The 17,960-nt window shown below is 37.9% G+C and overlaps 1 protein-coding gene across 2 annotated transcripts in view; it reads left to right on the forward strand.

The window, feature by feature from the left end:
• GADL1 (GAD like acidic amino acid decarboxylase 1) overlaps window positions 1-17,960 on the forward strand; it is an 87,683-nt gene that overhangs the window by 48,909 nt on the left and 20,814 nt on the right. For both annotated transcript variants that reach the window (XM_085538316.1, XM_015854006.3), the window contains 2 exons: window positions 1,483-1,534; window positions 4,533-4,622. In XM_085538316.1, the coding sequence (XP_085394442.1) occupies window positions 1,483-1,534; window positions 4,533-4,622 (142 nt within the window). The remainder of the gene's footprint in view (window positions 1-1,482; window positions 1,535-4,532; window positions 4,623-17,960) is intronic.

Genomic DNA, 17,960 nt, shown 5'->3' on the forward strand with positions numbered 1-17,960 from the left:
TAGCGTGAGCATTAACAGCCAGATAACAAACAGCAGGGTCTGAATGGTCATGGCAGAAAAGACTCAGATCCCAGACTTCTTACAATGAAGAGAAACATCTCAGCCATGCACAGTTCAGTGCAAGTCATAGAGCTGTGCTGCTGGGAACTGGCACTTTGTCACAGCAGTCATTTTATGGGAATATGTGCTAAGAGGTAATGAGTCATATGCACACTACTTGTTAATGATAAACAATGAGGCAAGTCCCCATGCTCAGTTTGGAAAACATCGTACCATCTAGAGTGTTGTTTACTCTTTCCCTAGCCAACCTGTTTCTGCTGCACCTCAGTCTTTGCAAATACAGCTGTGCTGGCAGTGTCCTCGTGAAGGCAGATTTCAGGGTGTAAATTTCCTTTCCCTTTCCCTTTCCCTTTCCCTTTCCCTTTCCCTTTCCCTTTCCCTTTCCCTTTCCCTTTCCCTTTCCCTTTCCCTTTCCCTTTCCCTTTCCCTTTCCCTTTCCCTTTCCCTTTCCCTTTCCCTTTCCCTTTCCCTTTCTCTTCCCTTCCCTTCCCTTTCCGTTTCCCTTTCCCTTCCTTTCTTTTTCCTTTTTCCTTTTCCCTTTTCCTTTTCCTTTTCCTTTTCCTTTTCCTTTTCCTTTTCCTTTTCCTTTTCCTTTTCCTTTTCCTTTTCCTTTTCCTTTTCCTTTTCCTTTTCCTTTTCCTTCCCTTTCCCCTTTCCTTTCCGTTTACCTTCCTTTCCTTTTCCTTTTTCCTTTTCCTTTTTCCTTTTCCTTTTTCCTATTTCCCTTTTCCTTTTTCCTTTTTCCTTTTCCTTTTCCTTTTTCCTTTTTCCCTTCTTTCCCTTTCCCTTTCCCCTCCCCTTCCCCTTCCCCTTTTCCAGTCTATGTTAGTACCTTGTTAGAAAAAGATGGCCAGGAATTATTGTGAAGTGTCTCATTGAATGGAAATGCACATTGTTATATAAAATATGGAACAAGGACAGTAGCATTAAAACTGATGGAAACTAAAGTTCTGGGCGAAGCTACAGGACCCTGGTGACAATAGTCATAGTGCAAGAGATGTAAGAGTGAGTAGGGAATAAGACAGCAGCACAGCATCAGCACTTGAGGGAAAGAGGCTGAGGAATTTGTGGAAAACGTCAATGGAAATTTGCATCAGGAACATTCACAGCCTGTTGTAAATAGGATCAATTTGTGCCATGCAGCTCCATTGAAAATCTGTGCCTGAGGACAAAATTTGGCCTCTCCTCAGTGCTCCTTGGCTTACTATAGCTTTCATTTGTTTCCAGGAGCTGATAGTTACTATATTTTCACAGCAGGTAGAAATGAGGTTTAACTGCAGTTTCTTCAAGGAGATTTGGGAAAGAAAAGGGGTAAAAAAAAAAAAAAAGTAAAAAAAAAAAAAGTGTGTGTTCAAGGCCTTTTTTCTTGCCTTTATGTATTGTATTGTTGTATGTTGTAAATTCTTGTGTTTTTAATTACAGATATCTTGTAGAAGAAATTAAGAAAAGAGAAGGATTTCAGCTTCTTTTGGAGGTAATTGAAAATGGAACTGAAAGGGTATTACTGTGGCTTCTCGTGTACTGTTTGGCTTTCTTCTTTTTAGCCAAATGCCACTTTACATTTGAAGTGTTTAATTCAATAAGCTGTGATGCACAGATGTGTTTGAACACATATGTTCTGTATTCCCTACCACCAGTCTGCCCATTATCATAGCTTCTGGTCCTGTATTACCTCAGGGTGTATAAGTGGAGCGTTTTTCTGTGAAAGTGGAGTCTGACTATAAAAAGGTAGTGCCTGCCAGATTTACAGATAAGGTTGTGTGCTGGAAGAATAATCAGACTATTTTGATCCTAAAATGGACTTTTCATCTTTGAAGTCCATTTTTCCTCCCCCTTAACACCATTTCTACAACCGTCTTCCTAAAAACTATGAAAAAGTTGTTTATTTTCATCACTGCTGTACCTGTCAGCTTAATATCTGATGGTGGTTTTGCTTAAAGGATAGTGAGCAGGGCTAAAGGTTTTCATTTTTGAGCCTATCCCCAGCTATTTGCTTACTGAGGTTAATATCTGGGATGGAAAAGGGGGAGAGGGCATGAAAAAGGCCTGTCATCTGCCTTGTTGGAAGTGTGTGCATGTGAAAGACAGCTGGGTGAATACCATGGAAAACAACAAATGTTAAGATGCGGATTTGGTTTACATTTGCTGATGCAATGAGCATTCCAGGTTAGACTAGAATTAATATGAAATATAAAATATATTTAAAACCTCTCGTAGAACTTAAACTTCTTCCTTTAACTTCGAAAACTGCTGGTTTGAAAGCGCATACTGGGAAACTGTATATGCAGCGAAGAATGCTGGGAAACAGTGCTTGATTGGTTTACTAAAATGGCATGTTCATTAAAAAACTCTCCCTTCTCCATTATTGAAGGGACTGGCAATAAGGCTAGTTCTAATGGAGCTGTGAAAGATGTTGATGAGAGCATAGACTGTTTAGTTCGTTCAGAAACAGGACAACTTGATGGAGAATGAGATTGGAAAGAACGTTATGGTATAGGCTATGAGAAGGAGGTTGGGCAAAGGTTAGAAAGAAGTTTTCAGGAGCACAAGCAGTGGGAATTTGAGGAAAGTCAGCGAGGGGCAGTTAAATGAGCCCTTTATGAAAGGAAATTGGACTTCAGACAAGAATCTTGGGAAGGTGATCCTCTGGTGCACACAGAGAAAGTCCTGTAATGAGAACCGCTCTGCAGCCTGGAAATACCACACATGCACATGTCATCTTGAACTCCTCTGTGGTATAACTGCTTACCTGCTTGGATGAGAACTGTGACAAGATGAGAAGCAATAGTGAAGTGTACTTGGGATTTTCTAGGATGAACAGTATTTTCAGAGGGGGATGAAGTATCTGATGTGTGAAAGGAAACAGAGACAACCAAGTAGGCAATATAGGCAGCGGCAATATGGTAATATATGCCATCTGCTTCATCCTGCCATCTGATTTTAAACAGTTTTAGAATAAAACCTCCAACAGTCATCTCATGCTTGTGTTCATGAGGAAATCACTGCCTCTTCAGGATCTGTGTTTGTATGTACTCAGTGCAGGCACTTTGGGGAAAGAAATGGGACTTCAAGTGCTGAGCTTTATTTCATTCAATGACAGCAGGTGGCAGGTTTGCAGTTCTGTTCCTGCTGACAACAATATTCTCCTTGATGATTAAATTGTATTTAATGCATTCTTTGAAGCGAGGCAGAAAATGATATGAGCAGTTCCCAGTGCCCTTTCATGAAAGAGAACATCTCAGCTGGTGGGCTCCTCTCATTCAGGGTCTGCCTCCGTTGTAAGAGCAGCCGCATTCAGTGGGATGAAGTGATGGTGTGATCCATCTATCAAGATTCCTTTTAACTTCTTTTTTTTTCATTCAACCATACTAATGAGGATGGTGTGTCGGAGGAAGGGGGTGTGTTAGTTTATAATCCAGGTTGTGATTTAGAACCCAGTTAAATACTGCATTGCAAATGATATAGGTCAAGATTAACTGAATGTTGTTGTGGTCGTATTGGATAGGATTGGAACACAAATCTACTCCTCATGCTATTGTTATCTGTACAGGTAAAAAAATAAAAGAAAAAGAAAAAAGAATAAAATTTGTTCCAAATTAGCTTGAAATTTAGTCAGATTCTTTAGTCACATTCTGGAATGGTCTGCCAGGAGCCTTTTTTCAATTATAGACAAAATGGAAACCTCATGAAACAAAATGCTTTCTTTTATAATGTATGATGAACATCCATTCTTCCTGTCAGGAGGTTTGCAGTTTACTCTCCACTGAGTTTAAATGAAACATTGCACAGGAGGGAAGCAGAGATTTGCTCGAAGGACCTGCTTAGACATCGGACAAGAGCTTTCCAGTATATGGCATGTATTAAATAGAGCATCCTGAGATTTATTAAAAAAAACAAAAGCAGGATCTGAGATGACCAGCATTAACTCCAAAACTACATAGTGTGCTGCATGTCATATGATCTAAGAGGGAACTGGCATGGTTGAGTAGAAAACTGACTAGGTGTGCAAGTGCTAAGCAGTGCCAAAAATAATGGGTTTGTGTGTTTTATGTGAAATGCATCATAGGAAATTTCTATTTTAAAAAGAACACTAAAAAAGAAAAAATAGTAACTTTAAAGATGAAACAGAGTTTTGAAATCCACATGTTAGCTCTTTATGCCTCTCTTACACTGGTTTTGTTGGTTTTTTTCCCCCAATGAAATTTTTTAGCAAGGCAATATTAAGTAGGTATGTCTTAAGAAATGAGTCCCAGTAGAATTCCATTTTCTGGCAGTAGTGGATAATGATAAAAAATATTTCTTTTTTTCAAATAAGGGAAACAAAAGATGAACTGGAGAAGGAGGACTAAAGAAAGTGTAATCTCAAAAGCTTCCCTCTGCTTCAAATAAGACAGAACTTGTTGATGAGCTGTAATATGTGTTCCTGCCACATTGGTTTTATTTCATAAGCATTCACTTGTTTTCTTGTTTAGCCGGAGTACGCAAATGTTTGTTTTTGGTACGTTCCACCAAGCTTAAGAAAAATGGAGGATGGACCTGAATTTTGGCAGAAGCTACACCAGGTGAGTATAACATGAACAGTGTTATCTATACTGATACTCTTATGTGCTGTGTAAGAATGTGAAATAGCTCCTGGCTTTTTCCTGGCATTTAACCATCTGTACAATAGTGATCTAATTGTTAAATAGATACTAGCAGCATTTTTAATTTTGTTCCTTATTTAGACAAAGCAAATTTGTATTTTTTTAACGTAAAAAATGCAGACATTTACAATTATTCAGCTTACTATCAAAGCTGAAAGCAGATGGCAGAACTGAGAGAAGATGAACAGTCTTGTCTGCATCTCCTGTCTAGACAGAGTATTCATTACCTATTTCAGACACTGAACATTGTCCTTGAAACTTGTCTCATACTGCTATAGAAAATGTAGGTGAGGAAGTGCTTCAGAGTAAGTTTTTGATGTTAAACAACCCAAAAATGAAAGTAAAAATACAATGATAAAAAAGTCACTAGAGAGTATTTTTGGTAAGTCTTGGGTATAAATTTGTGAACATTTTGAAAAAGGCAGCAGTGAAATTTTGAGGTGTAACTAGCTGGGAATCAGTTGTTAAGACGTGATTAAGAAATCAATAGACACTAGTATTAAATGTCAGTGAATAATCTCTGAGAGGAAATAAGTTCGTTAAGTGTTCTGCATTTTTTTTTTTTGTTCTCTAGAATTTCTTAATAGAAATTAAAATTATAGCACTGATATGTATAAACAGACAAAACATGCATACATCCTATAAAGTTGGCTTTTCTTTCAGCAGCTTTCCTTTCTCGGTAATTGCTTTTAATATGTGCTGGATGCTGTGGTCTTTCTGGGATGAGGTCTTCCCTAAATGTCTCTGTGTTGTTTTGTAAAGCATATATAACCATTGCATTACAAAGCCATGCATAACCAGGGTGTGCTTTCACCATGTTTTCACAAAGCATTGATAGACTGTGATCCATCCATCCAATCTTGTTAGGTTGAAAGGCGCATATATACATATACATAGCTACATTACAGCTTCTGTATCTGTGCATGAGTAAGGATTTGAAAAGAGAGGAAATGGGAAGGCATAGAAGAAATAACGCTGTAACTGCCACCTTTGATTTATATATACCAGTGTGAAGACTGAGGAGGGAATGGATATAGCACAATGAGTGGCTTTGAGCACATACACTGTAGGAGTGAGAGGCTTTTTGAATTCTTGGTTCTCTGCTGTGGTGCACAGTGATGCACCCATTCAGGGTGGGGAACAGTTATGATATATTGAGCCAAGAAATGCAGATTCCTGGCAGGTGTTTTGTGAGAGGGAACTTGTATGAAGCTTCTCCCAAGAACTGGGCACTACTGCAGATCTTAAGAATGCTTTTCATTGGCAAGGTGACATTTTCTTGATTCTTAGTGCCCCTGATGGAAAACTAAAAAAACCCAAAATACTGCAACATAACAAGGGGCATAGCACATATCAGTGAGCAGGTGAGATGGCAGCACCGAGTCTCACACAAAATAAAGCTGACTGGACTTTTTTTGCTAATGTCAGTTTGTTCTGTGACCTAAGGTTGCTGGTGTAAACACCATACTCTGTTCTTTGTATTGCATTAAATCAGTACAAAGACACAGCTGGGCAAGAAGGAACGCATCCTTTCTATCAAGGTGTAAGTGACGAGAAGATGTGGTCTGGAGACAGTTTTGCCGCATGCCATCAGCAGGCAGATGGGGATGCATACAGTTCCTTGACTGTGAATGCATCCTGCATTTTCCTATTATTTCACAAACCTGAGCACTGGGATGCTTTAGTTTACAATCTATCTTTCCAAGTGATGTTTAAACAGCACAGTTATTCCATTCATTCAGAAATTAATCTTTCTTTTTTGTTGACCTGCATATCTGACAATAATTAGGGAAACTCGTCTCTTAAAAATCCCTTGAGCAAGTGATTGATTTTATTCAACCGCTTGTTCAGCAGTATTTTTAAAAATAAAATGATGTCTTCTAAGGTTAGCTATGTATATTTTAGTGCTGGTGAAAATTGATAAGCCAGTAGCCCTGATCTGGAGTCCTCAGATTCATGAAGAATTTGCATAGTCCTATGCAAAATAACCCTGAAGGTTTTCAGCTGTGCTGACTCTTCTCCAGCTTTCACAGCCCACTGTATGTGGAAATGTCAGGGTGGACTGCATCACAGCGTGATACTTGATTCTGATGTCAGTCTTCTAGCTGTCCTACATAAACCGTCTATCTGAAGTTTCTTTTTTTATTTCTAGGTTTTTTTTTTCTCATTTTTTTCTTTTTTTCTTTTTCTGTCTCTTAAGTGTTGGGATCTTGGGTGGACTGTAGGTGCATAACTTGCTGTTTTCAGAATCTCTATCATTTAAAATGGAAGGTGATGGAAAAGGGTATTCTGGAAGACCTGATACAGCCACTAGCTGGTTGTGAGTCATCACTTCGCCAAAGAGAATGAGAAACAACATAGTGTGAAGACCAGAACAAATGGTATATCACCCTGTTAATCAGTAGATAGGGAATTCTGGGTACAGCTATGGTCTTGCAGCATTTGCATCTCTTAGAATTGCAGCTGGAGTTAGGTGTGTGGGGAAGCTGATACTTTTTTACAGTACATCAAGGCACTGGATGCAGGTGCATAGTCCAGGATAGTACATGCAATGAATATTTTGCAGTACTCAGTATAAAACAGATGGCATAACTCTTGTGATTCAAGGTTGCATACAATATCATTGTTCCTAAGACGCATTTCTTCTTATAGAAACCAAAGAAATGGAAATCCGTGTAACTGGGCAGCTACTGTTCAGTTCAACTAGAAATACTTGTAAGTGTGGTTGTTTTGCCTTTGCAAACTTGGAGCCTCTGCTGCTGACCTGGAATGACATAATTCATGGAATGAAGGCGCCAGCCTTGCAGTCACTTTGCTAAAGTTGGATGTGCCCCCTAGTGGTGCTTTTTCTCCTCTCCCTTTTATGAATCTGCAAGATTTGATAATCACAATCAATGTGTCACTTATGCACAGTGATGTAAGCATGATTGGAAATTATAAGCCAGAAGTGGAAGTGAGGAGAGAAATCAAAGTTTTAAGCCTGTGCCATTCAAATATTCATATTTTATCCATAACAATTGACATCTATGCTTATTCTTACTTGCAACAGTCTGTTTAAAAATTCAAAGGTACAAAAATTCAGCTCATTCTGGAATGTCTCCAGGTGATGTAGAAATAGCTGATTATTGATACTGCTTTCTCTGAAAAGCCTCCTGGAAGCACAGGTTTTGCTGGGGCACAAAGAAGTATTTGGAGGGATATGTGTAGAACTATTGCCATTCTATTACTAATTATTCCATCCAGATATTCCTTATATGTTCTAGATCAGCTGGCAGTTTGCTCTATGTGATCTGGAGAACTAAGATGGAGAACCTGAATTAACTGTCTTTAAAAGAGCCCTTTTCTATGGAGCCTGGCTGTGTTAAGTGGCTCTGGAACATGAACTGTAGGTAGGCTGCTGTGTAATGGGTACTGCACAGTAAAGAAGAATGGTGGTACTTTTTGCTAAATACCAAAGTCCTCAAAGCTGTGGTATAAAAAACTTCAGTATATTTCTGTTCCATTTCTTATTTTTCATTAGATTTTGCCTAGGCTGTAGTTCTAAACAATGTGTGCTGGAATATCAGATTTCCAGTGGTTCAGTGAAGGTTTTGTGCACTCTATTTAGTTTCAGTTATTCAAAATTCAAGTGTCGTAGTTTTGGACTCTATTCATTTGGGTTTTTTTGTTTGTTTGTTTGGTTGGTTTGGTTTTCTTTCTATCCTCTTGTGGATTTTTGGACAAATAATGCAAACTTTATTGGCAATATTAAAAAGCTGAGGATACACTTTCATAATAAAGCCCATATTGCTTGGAATGTCATTTTTGCTGCTTCTCTCTCCCACTTAGTAAAGGGCAGCCTTGTTCCTACCTTTCCCCCACTTAACAGAAGAATATAGATGCCTGCTAACTGAAGACATATTTGTAAAATAGCCTGTCATGCTGGCTGGTGTTGTGATACATTTATGTAATGAGAGACTTCATATCAAAGCAGAAATATAAAGGGGTTGAAGTGGTGTTGCCTTGGCAACCTCTGAATCTTGTGGTCTTTGTGGTATAAATCAAACGCTAATCAAGAACCCAATTCAGTATTCTCTATGTATTCAAAATATGTGTTTACTATGGTAATAGGTTTGAATGGGAAGGGAAAACAAGAGCTTCAATGAACTGTATTAATAAAGTTTTCTCTATCTATTTTGTAACATCTAGAGGTGAATTGCACAGGTTATAACCACAGTATTAAATGCAGAGAGCCCAAGTTGATGCACAAAAAAGGTTCCCAAAATATCACTGCAAGTGTATTTGTATACAAAATATTATTGCTTAGTTGCTTAAATGCCTTGCATACACTTGAGTAATATTTTATAGTGTGTTTACTGAGTAGTATTAGAGACCTTTCGCTAGGAATTCTGCTCACATTAGTAATTTTTATGGTAACAAGTATGTTACTGACTCTGGCTTCTAGGTTGTTTGACATGAGTTTCTTAGGAGGGGCATATAAAATGACAGGGAAATCAATGGTAAGATTTACACAGATTTATATGGGAGTTAAATTGGCTAAATTGTTGTGACTGACAGCTCTGGAGCTGTTCATCAGTCATTTGTGAATACTCTGTATTGATCTAATTGTTTCTGATCCCATGTGTTTTCTTGTTGCATTGAACTAATATCATCATACAGAAATGTGTTTGGAGAAGAAAAGAAAGAAAAAGAATGTTGTTTTTTTGTTTTGTTTTTAAAAGCATGAGGATTGCTAAGGGATGGTGCCATGTTCTTTTTGCTAACTCAGTTGTGAATTTAAACAAAACGCTACAAGTTGAAGAGATAACTTTGTCAGATCTAAAAGGAAACATCTTCCAGGGGATGGATCATCCTTTCAGAGAACATGTTGGCCTTACAAAGGGTTTATCTGAAGAATCTCAGTTTGTCAGCTAAATCCTAATGCTTGACAGAAATTCCAGATTCATCCTCTATGATTTGAGGTAGAAACACTAGAAGAAGTGGTCACAGCTTCCCTCTGTCTTTAGCATGGAGAAGAGGAAGTCCTAGATCATGACTCAGGCAACTTAATGTCAAACTGCCCTTTGGAAGGATTTGTCTGTCTTCATTATTCAGAGGGGCAATTGAGGGATGCTAGGATCCCAGAATAGATGCCACAGTTCATAAACACAAATAAGAAGAATCTAGTAATGTATCCTGAGCATGCTCTGTGCTGATTTAAGGCTCTATTTCACCAGCTTCTGGAGGGAAGAGTTACAGAATATCCTAATTCAATGGGACTGGCTGGTGTCTCTGTCTTATGCTGAGGAGAGGTGAGAGCAGGACTGCAGTTGAGGCATGGCAGAAGGCGGGGAGCTCAGGAGGGAGAGGCACAGTAAGTCCTGAAACCACAAAATGAGTAATACAGTAATAAGAAGGACTTATGTAGTAATATGACCATTTCTCAGGAGAAAATGGTACTCAGAAATTCAATAATAAAATAACCAGTCACATGTTAAAGCAACAACATTTCCTATATTGCAACTAATCGTACATGATATGCAGTAGTAGATGAATAAAATCTTTGTAGTTTAGCTGCATATAAATTACTGTTATTGTTAAGCAGAGAGATCTGAGCTCTGATAAATGAGTAGGAGCGGTACAATGGTCTGGAGTAGTAGAGGGAAATTATAGCATTGTTTTACTACCTTGTTAATGAGGGATTTGCACACTTCCCTTTTAATACATATTTCTGCAGTTTTATTTAATTCAGCAGTAGAAACTATTTTAAGCTGTTAATTAAAGAAGAGATTTAGCATGACCTTGTTTTAAGTGTATTCTTCATAGATTTGGGTTGTAAGAACAGAAAAATAACATGCTTCTAAAAGAAAAATGTTAACAAAAAATAGAATACTTTGGTTTCTTACCACTGATCAACACATAACTGGAGTTTATGGCTTTTCTTTCTGTTATATTTATTCTTATTATATATAATTCTTTACTCACTCAGTGAGTACTGAAGTAGTGGGACTTGACTAAAGGGTCAGATTGACTCTTAAAGTCTCTTACCAATAGAATTAGGGGTTGACCCTTTTAACATTGACAATGCCCATCTCACGTTAGACCTGGGTGCTAGCAGCACTGCAGTATATATTCCACCTTGGTAGAATTTTACACCTGCATAACTTTCAGCCTGAATGCAAAGGTTTGTGACTCTGTTGACCTATTCTCAAACTTGCTTTTCATGGTGATGGCTGACATTTTAGGTGTGTGTGTGTAGGAAATAGAAAGGAGGCATATTTGTATGAACATTGTAACCTACAGCAGAGGTAATGAAATAAGGCAAAGATGTGAACGGTTTCCACACCATGCTATCTACAAAAGTCCTAAGTGATGTTTTATTGTATCATCATATGGCAGTTGTAGAAATTTATGTTCTAGCTTTCTGCACTGCCTTTCTTCCAGACTGGCTTTTCAAGAGTGGATTGTAGCAGTAGGCTCCAGTAAGTAGTCTTACTTGTGGAGAAATCCTTCATTATTCTCTTTTTTTTCATTTTTAGATCAGATTGAGGTATATAGGCAGGAATGAACATCAGTAAAAGATTCATTTTATCCATCCAATTTCCGTCCTTTGGAAAGCCGATTATGTCTTTTTTATCCTTCAGTCACTTCCTAGACTTGTGATATCAGTTTATATCTGGAACTGATGATATTTACATTCCATCCAGCAATAAAAACATTTCTGGCAGCAAAGCATTTCTACTTTAGGAACACTGTTAAATAGTTTCTAAAACTACTCTTCAGTTATGAGAACTAAGAAAAAAAAAACAAATGACTTTGGAGCTATAGTGTTTACTAGACAAGAGTGCAAGGTGACTTTTGTCAGAGTCTGAATGTTGAGCTCTGCATGTTCAAGGCCCGCTGAGGACTAAGGTCTATTGATCCCTAGTGCTCAGCATACAAAAGCAATTGAAGCTGTGCGGAGAGATTCTGCTGCAGCTCCATAAGTTGCATGCAGGCTGAGCAAGGATTTCCTCTTCCCCAAAGAAGGAAGTTCTTTTAAGGATAATGGAGGGTTGGGTCATTTCTCTGTGTGACAGTACACAAGCTTGGGTAGATGGACAAAGAGGAGAAAAATATGGTGTGGAAGTAAAATCATGCAACTAATGGGTTGAAAGCAAAGGACCAAATCCTTCAGGGAGATTAGTACAAGATATCATTTCATTGCAGTGTGTAAGGCTGTGTATCTAGCTCAGGTGCTAGGAGCAGTATAGTCACTTAAGCCTGAATTAAGTACTGTATTTAAAGCTGTGTCTCTAGGAATAGTTAGCTAACAAGACTGTTCTCTCAGGACCCAAGGAAATAACCTACTATAGCTGTGTATGTTTGGTGTGGATGTAATCCCTTCTTACAGGTTTGGCTTGTGCAGTGCCTTAATTTTGCATACTGCCTCACTAAAACCTGGGTTATTCTAGTTTTCACTTCAGATACAGAAAAGAAGCAACCAATTTCAAACCACAGCACTGTTGAAACCTTCACACACAATAAAACCTGCTTTACATATAGGAGACATCTAAAGAACCTTTTGTTCAAACTGAAAGGTTAGAGAAGCAAAGGCCATGCAGATTTGTTTGACAAAAGGGTGCTTAAGCACTGCACAGACTTTGCTTTTCTGTATGAACAAAGACAGTGCTGTTTAATTTATATCACTTTGAAATAGATAATTCTTCATACCTGAAGCAATGGGTGTTTTTCATTCATTATTAAAAGTATTGATGATTATAGATGGTAAAAGGGGGAATTCTGATTCTTTACCAGAAAAGTGGATTTGTTTGTGTAGGAAGTGAAAGTTGGCATAGTTCAAACAAAGTAAGTAGGCAGTTGGTGAAACACCTCAGAAAACCACGCTTTCCATCTGCATGAAGAACTCTTCATGAAGAACTCTTCATGAAGAGTTATGTGAGAGAAATGTAAGACATCTAAGTGCTCCTAATGTGGAGATAATTGTCATCTTCATTATGGTAGGATAAAACTGGAGCATTAGAAAGGTGTATGCAATTATGAATGACCAAGGTAGAAAAGTAATGATTTTTTTGTGAACATAACAAAAATAATGTAACTTTTTTTGTTACTGTTAGTTGGTTCTTAGGCTAGTATGCAGAAACAGCTTATCTGAACACTAAGTCAACTCTCTGATGGTTAAAAAGAAAACATAAAACTATTTTTATTATAAAGGAATTTAGGCTCAAGGTGTGCTACTAGTTAACACTTGTTTCATATTGAATGATAGGTAAGTTAGTGAAGAATTATCAATATTTTACAGATAGAATGGTGGAAATAATGTATGATTGTATGAGTTTCTAGCATGTTTTTACATTAGAGCAGTCCAACACATCTTCCTTACTTGTATCTCTTATTATTTCATCGTGACATAATAAAAATAAGCAATTTTTGAGTCATGCTGCCACACAGAATATTGCATTTTTGTTCATTTTTGCTATAGTAATGAATAACTGCATATTTTATAATGCAGTACTGCAATACTTATGAAGTTGTTCACATGCGCTTTTTGATTATAAATGTATGTACATGCTCTTACATATGCACGGTTATGATTGTGTGCATATTTACATATTGGGATAATCTAAAATATTATTATTCTTGAAGAAGGATAAAATAAGGCATAGTACTGAATTAAGTGGATTTTAAGAAAAAGTTATTAACAATCACACAATCACAAGAAGGCTGAGATAGGAAGGGACCTCTGAAGGCCATTTGGTCCAACATATGCTCAAGCAGGGCCTTCTAGAACTGGGTAGCCAGGACCACAACCAGGTGGCTTTTGAGAAGACTCCACAACCTCTCCGGGCAGTGTTTGGTTGCTTTCACAGTAAAAAAATGCTTACTTAGGTTCACCTTGAACCTCTGTTGTTCCAGTTTGTACTCGTTGCTTCTTATCCTCTCTGTCACTGAACAGAGACTGGCTCTGTTCTCTTTGCATTCTCCTTCATGTTTCTTGCACTTAGTAAGATCCCTCAGAGCTTTCTCTTCTGTAGACTAAACAGTCTCAGCTCCCCTGTGTGAGATTCCCCCTGTGTCAGCCAAACCTTCCACCATCTTGAGATTAAATAGATCTATTGTTTGCACATTCTAATTTCAGTTAAACATAGTCAACATTTTTGGTATCTTAGTAACCATTTTTTTTTTTTAATGTGCTACCTTTATAGAAACAAGCTAACAACAACAAAAAAAGACATCACAGAAGCTAACACCCTTGTATCACCTGTAAATATACACCTTTCAAGAAGCTGTGATCTTTAAAATATATGCTATATTCATTGGCAGAAATGTAGTGTGCATATTTAGCCTGTTTACTGCCTGAGATTTGCTTTCAGCTATGGCAAACTGCTATACTGCTGATGTATTTTGTAGAGTTCATCTTTGTGCATCCACATTCCTGTCTGTACTACTTGTTTTCCCAAACAACACGTATTTACTTAATAAAGACTTATTATTATTACACTTTCCTTGCTTTTGGAGTTAGAACATATTGACTAATATTTTAAGTTGCCTTTAGTGCCTGCCTGTGAAGAGAACCGCTTTTAATAAGAAAGCTTAGTTTGAAGACATTCAACACAGTTAATTTAGATTTGGTTGATCCTACTGGTGTGTTTTTATAAAGCAGCATCGAGCTCCTACATATCTGTTCACTTCTTCATTATGCTCACTCAGTGCTATATGCACATGAATAACAAATGTTGGAAGGAAAAGAAGTTTGAGTTACAGGCTGAACTCCAAACTATAGCTCTTCTGAAAGTGTCATAGATCATGTTTAATAGCCTGTGGATCAGAATGAAAACCAATATACATTGCAGGGGAACTCAATAATTGAAGCTTCTCAGGAATGTTTAAGTACCGGAGTCCTGAGGTTACTAGAAGCTTCTTTCTCTGCTCAGCTTCTACCAGAATAGAAGTTGTCCTCCTGTTCTATAATAAATAGTAATCATATATTAATGCACTGACTTAGATGATTTTACCTGGAATTTTGGGGAAAAATGAACTCCTTTGTCTTCCCTTTGCTCCTGCTGGTTTTCTGAAACATGAGAAAAACAGTCATTCAGAGTTTTGGCATTTCAAGGTGTTTCCATTACATGAGGTCACAGGTCTCCCCTCCCTTCTGGGTGCTTGCAAAATGGTCCTACTATGGCACTGAGCATGTGAAGCTGATCTGCATCTCAGCTCTGAATTTACTTCTTTCACGTGTGAAGCTCTGAAACATCATATTTGGTCCTTTGCTGATGAGAACACATAATGATTTTTAAGTGAACACTTGCAGTGAACATGTTAGGGTGCTCAAGGAACTGATGAAATGGTTGTCCAGTGTAGCCTTTGGTTTAGTAAACCATAGAACATAGAACTGTCTAGAACATAGATAGCCACTGTCTATGTTCTTTAACCTTGCTAATACATGGTATTTCAGCACTGAAGGATTAATGTGAGATGAAAGTGATGCCTGTTCTCCTCGCTGGTCCCTTGCATAGGGTGAATCTCATTGAGAATGTGAGCAAAAATTGAGGCCAAGCAAAAATAATTTTCAGCAGTTGTTTAATAGTTAGGGCATAGCTCTTCTTGTTTTTGCCCACAGCAAAACTGTATTGTAGAGCTGAAGCCACTACTTTTCAGTCCGTGCCTTCATCAGTGCAGTCTCTCCCCCTGCAGGGGCGTGGTAACAGGAGCTTCTCAGAATGTCTTAAATGTTTTATGAAGGTGCTTGAATATCCAGAGTTGCTTATGGGCTGAAGTTTCCTCTAGTTATAAATCTTTCTAGTGTCATTGTCACCGTTGTGCCCTGTCAGCTGGTTCCTGCTGTAGTTTCTGAGTGAACAGAATGTTTTCTAGCATTCTGATGTTTTTGTTGTGTTTAATAAATAACAGCCATGAATTGTCTGTAGTGCATTAACAGTGATTACAAGATGAATAACACAGTGATTTTTCTGATCTCTTCCTAGGGAATTAGAGTGAAGGAAATTATAATTTGAATTCTACCCATAGTTAGTGGACCCTCACAGCATGAGATGCTGTGCATTTGATGGAAAACTAGATAAGATATCTCTTTGCCCAGTCAGCCAGAAAACAGGAGCTGCTTAACTGTACAAGCCTTTAATTTACCTCCAAGGAAAGGTATCCTTCTGCTTTGGTCTGAAAAATGGGCAACAATTTCGACACTGACCTAACCTACCTGGGAAATATTTTATTGTATTTGCTATATTGGGCATAAGTGAGGAACTTCCATGTCATGTGGACTTGCAAAGAGTATCAAGGCATATGCAGTATTTCTAGAAAAGAATGAGTGATAAACATACAGAGGTTACAAATTTCTGATCAAAGGATTATCTAGTGGTCATTTTGGGATACAGGTGATACATTTTTGTCTTTATACTTCTGCTCATACTGGATAGCTTATGTAGATTTTGTGGAAGAACAGTAGTGCATGAAAATGTTGTTGCTTTGTTCCTAGTAGTTCAAAAGATGCATTTTTATTTATTTATTTATTTTTTTTGAGGAACACCGCAGTAGGAGTGCAAGTAGTACAGAGGAGGGCATGCTCTCTGCCAAGGAGGAGCAATGAAACTGTTGTGCTTTCCTAGCCATTCTGCTGTCTCTCTGCCCTTTCCTGCCACTTCTTAGCACCAGTTCTTTGCCAGTGCAGTGTTTGTGCTCTTACAGTCTGAATGGGCCACGTGTGCTGGGAGAGATGTGTTTGGATGGTGGGTGTCCAGAGATCTGTGAAAGATATCAGCTGGCTTTATCTTTTTCACTTTAAAGTACACTTCAACAGAATTGTGCCTGCTAGGCAGGAATGTGTTACCCATCATTTATCAAGGTACAGCTGCTTATGAATCTAAGCAAATAAACTATAATTTACATGTTTGAAGCTGTTTTGCATCTAGTCATAAATTTGAAGCCTATGATCTGGAAGAATGAAAGGACAGAATAAACTACATGGCATCGTTCATGTTCACTGGGGCTTTTCTCTGGGAAGCCCAGAGCCTCCTGCAAAAGCACATCTTCCAGGAGGGCATCTTTTATTGAATGGAAAATGCCAAGGAATGGAAAAACTGCCATTTTTCTTGACATCTTCTTTAAATTGTTGAATTGCCTTCCTGTATAGAAAGAGATATTTGGGTAGAGTGTTCCACACTAAAATAGCTTTCCTGCCATACTTCTCTACCTTAACATTCATGAACTGTCATCAAGTCACTGTTCTTTCTTTTATTTGTAAACTGAATGGGTTCATATCTTTAAGTCTTCATTAGTCATTGAATCCCTGCTGTGGCACTCAGTGTTCTTCCAGTATTTCATTATCATTAAAAAAACAAAACAACAACAACAAAAAAGTGAACATCTAAATTCTGTATTTTTGCCAGTACCTGGATCTGCAATACTGCATGTGGAGATAAAACTGTCTCTTAATGCTGATGACCAATCTTCTGTGTTTTCCTTTGGGAGCTCAAGCTGACGAGGCTTTGCAAAGAATATGTATTGCATTGATAAATGCTGAAATGAAAACTTTTCTCGAAGAATAAATGACTATTTCAGTGAAATAGTCAAACTCAAAATAGTTTGTGAAGACTTTTCTAAAATCTTTTTTCTTATTATTTCCATCCCCCTGCTCCCCCCCCCCCCCCCATTGGATCAAGGAAAAGACTGAAACCTCAGACTAACCAGTGGTCCTGGCATCCATCTGAAGATCAGCACTGACTGTTTTAGATACATCCAGATAGAAGACCTGGTTACAAATCATTATTTATTTCTTGATGGAGCTTTTAAAACCTGATCTTGGGTCTGATATAGGGTGGAAATAATTACTGAGACCTCTGTTTCCTTCCAGGAAGGATTCTTGGTTTCTGATATGTGATCTGGAAGCTCATAGAAATTTTGTTTTGTTGCTGACTTGTACAGTCTTCAGAGTCAGTCCTTTAGGACAGTCATCCATTCTGAGCTGAATATGTTATTTTTTCTGTAATGCATAACTTACCATTGGCTAAATGATAAAGCTGTTGTTAGAGTGTATTTGAGCACAGCAGGACTCTGCAATGGCCTGTCTGCTTCTGTTTTCATCATTTGTGAGTCTCTCACTCACACGTAGCATCAGCTGTCATTTATTGACTTCCAGAAAATTAACAGCGGGGATTAGTATTAAGACTGATCCTGATTTCTGTGGAGCCTCAAAGGCAACTGCATTTGATGAATGTTCTCTTTGCTGCATGTAAAGATATTATTATTCAAATCTTATTA

This window comes from Coturnix japonica, chromosome 2 (assembly GCF_054131305.1).
Source record: "Coturnix japonica strain WE chromosome 2, WE-NBRP24, whole genome shotgun sequence".
Classification (NCBI taxonomy): Eukaryota; Metazoa; Chordata; class Aves; order Galliformes; family Phasianidae; genus Coturnix; species Coturnix japonica.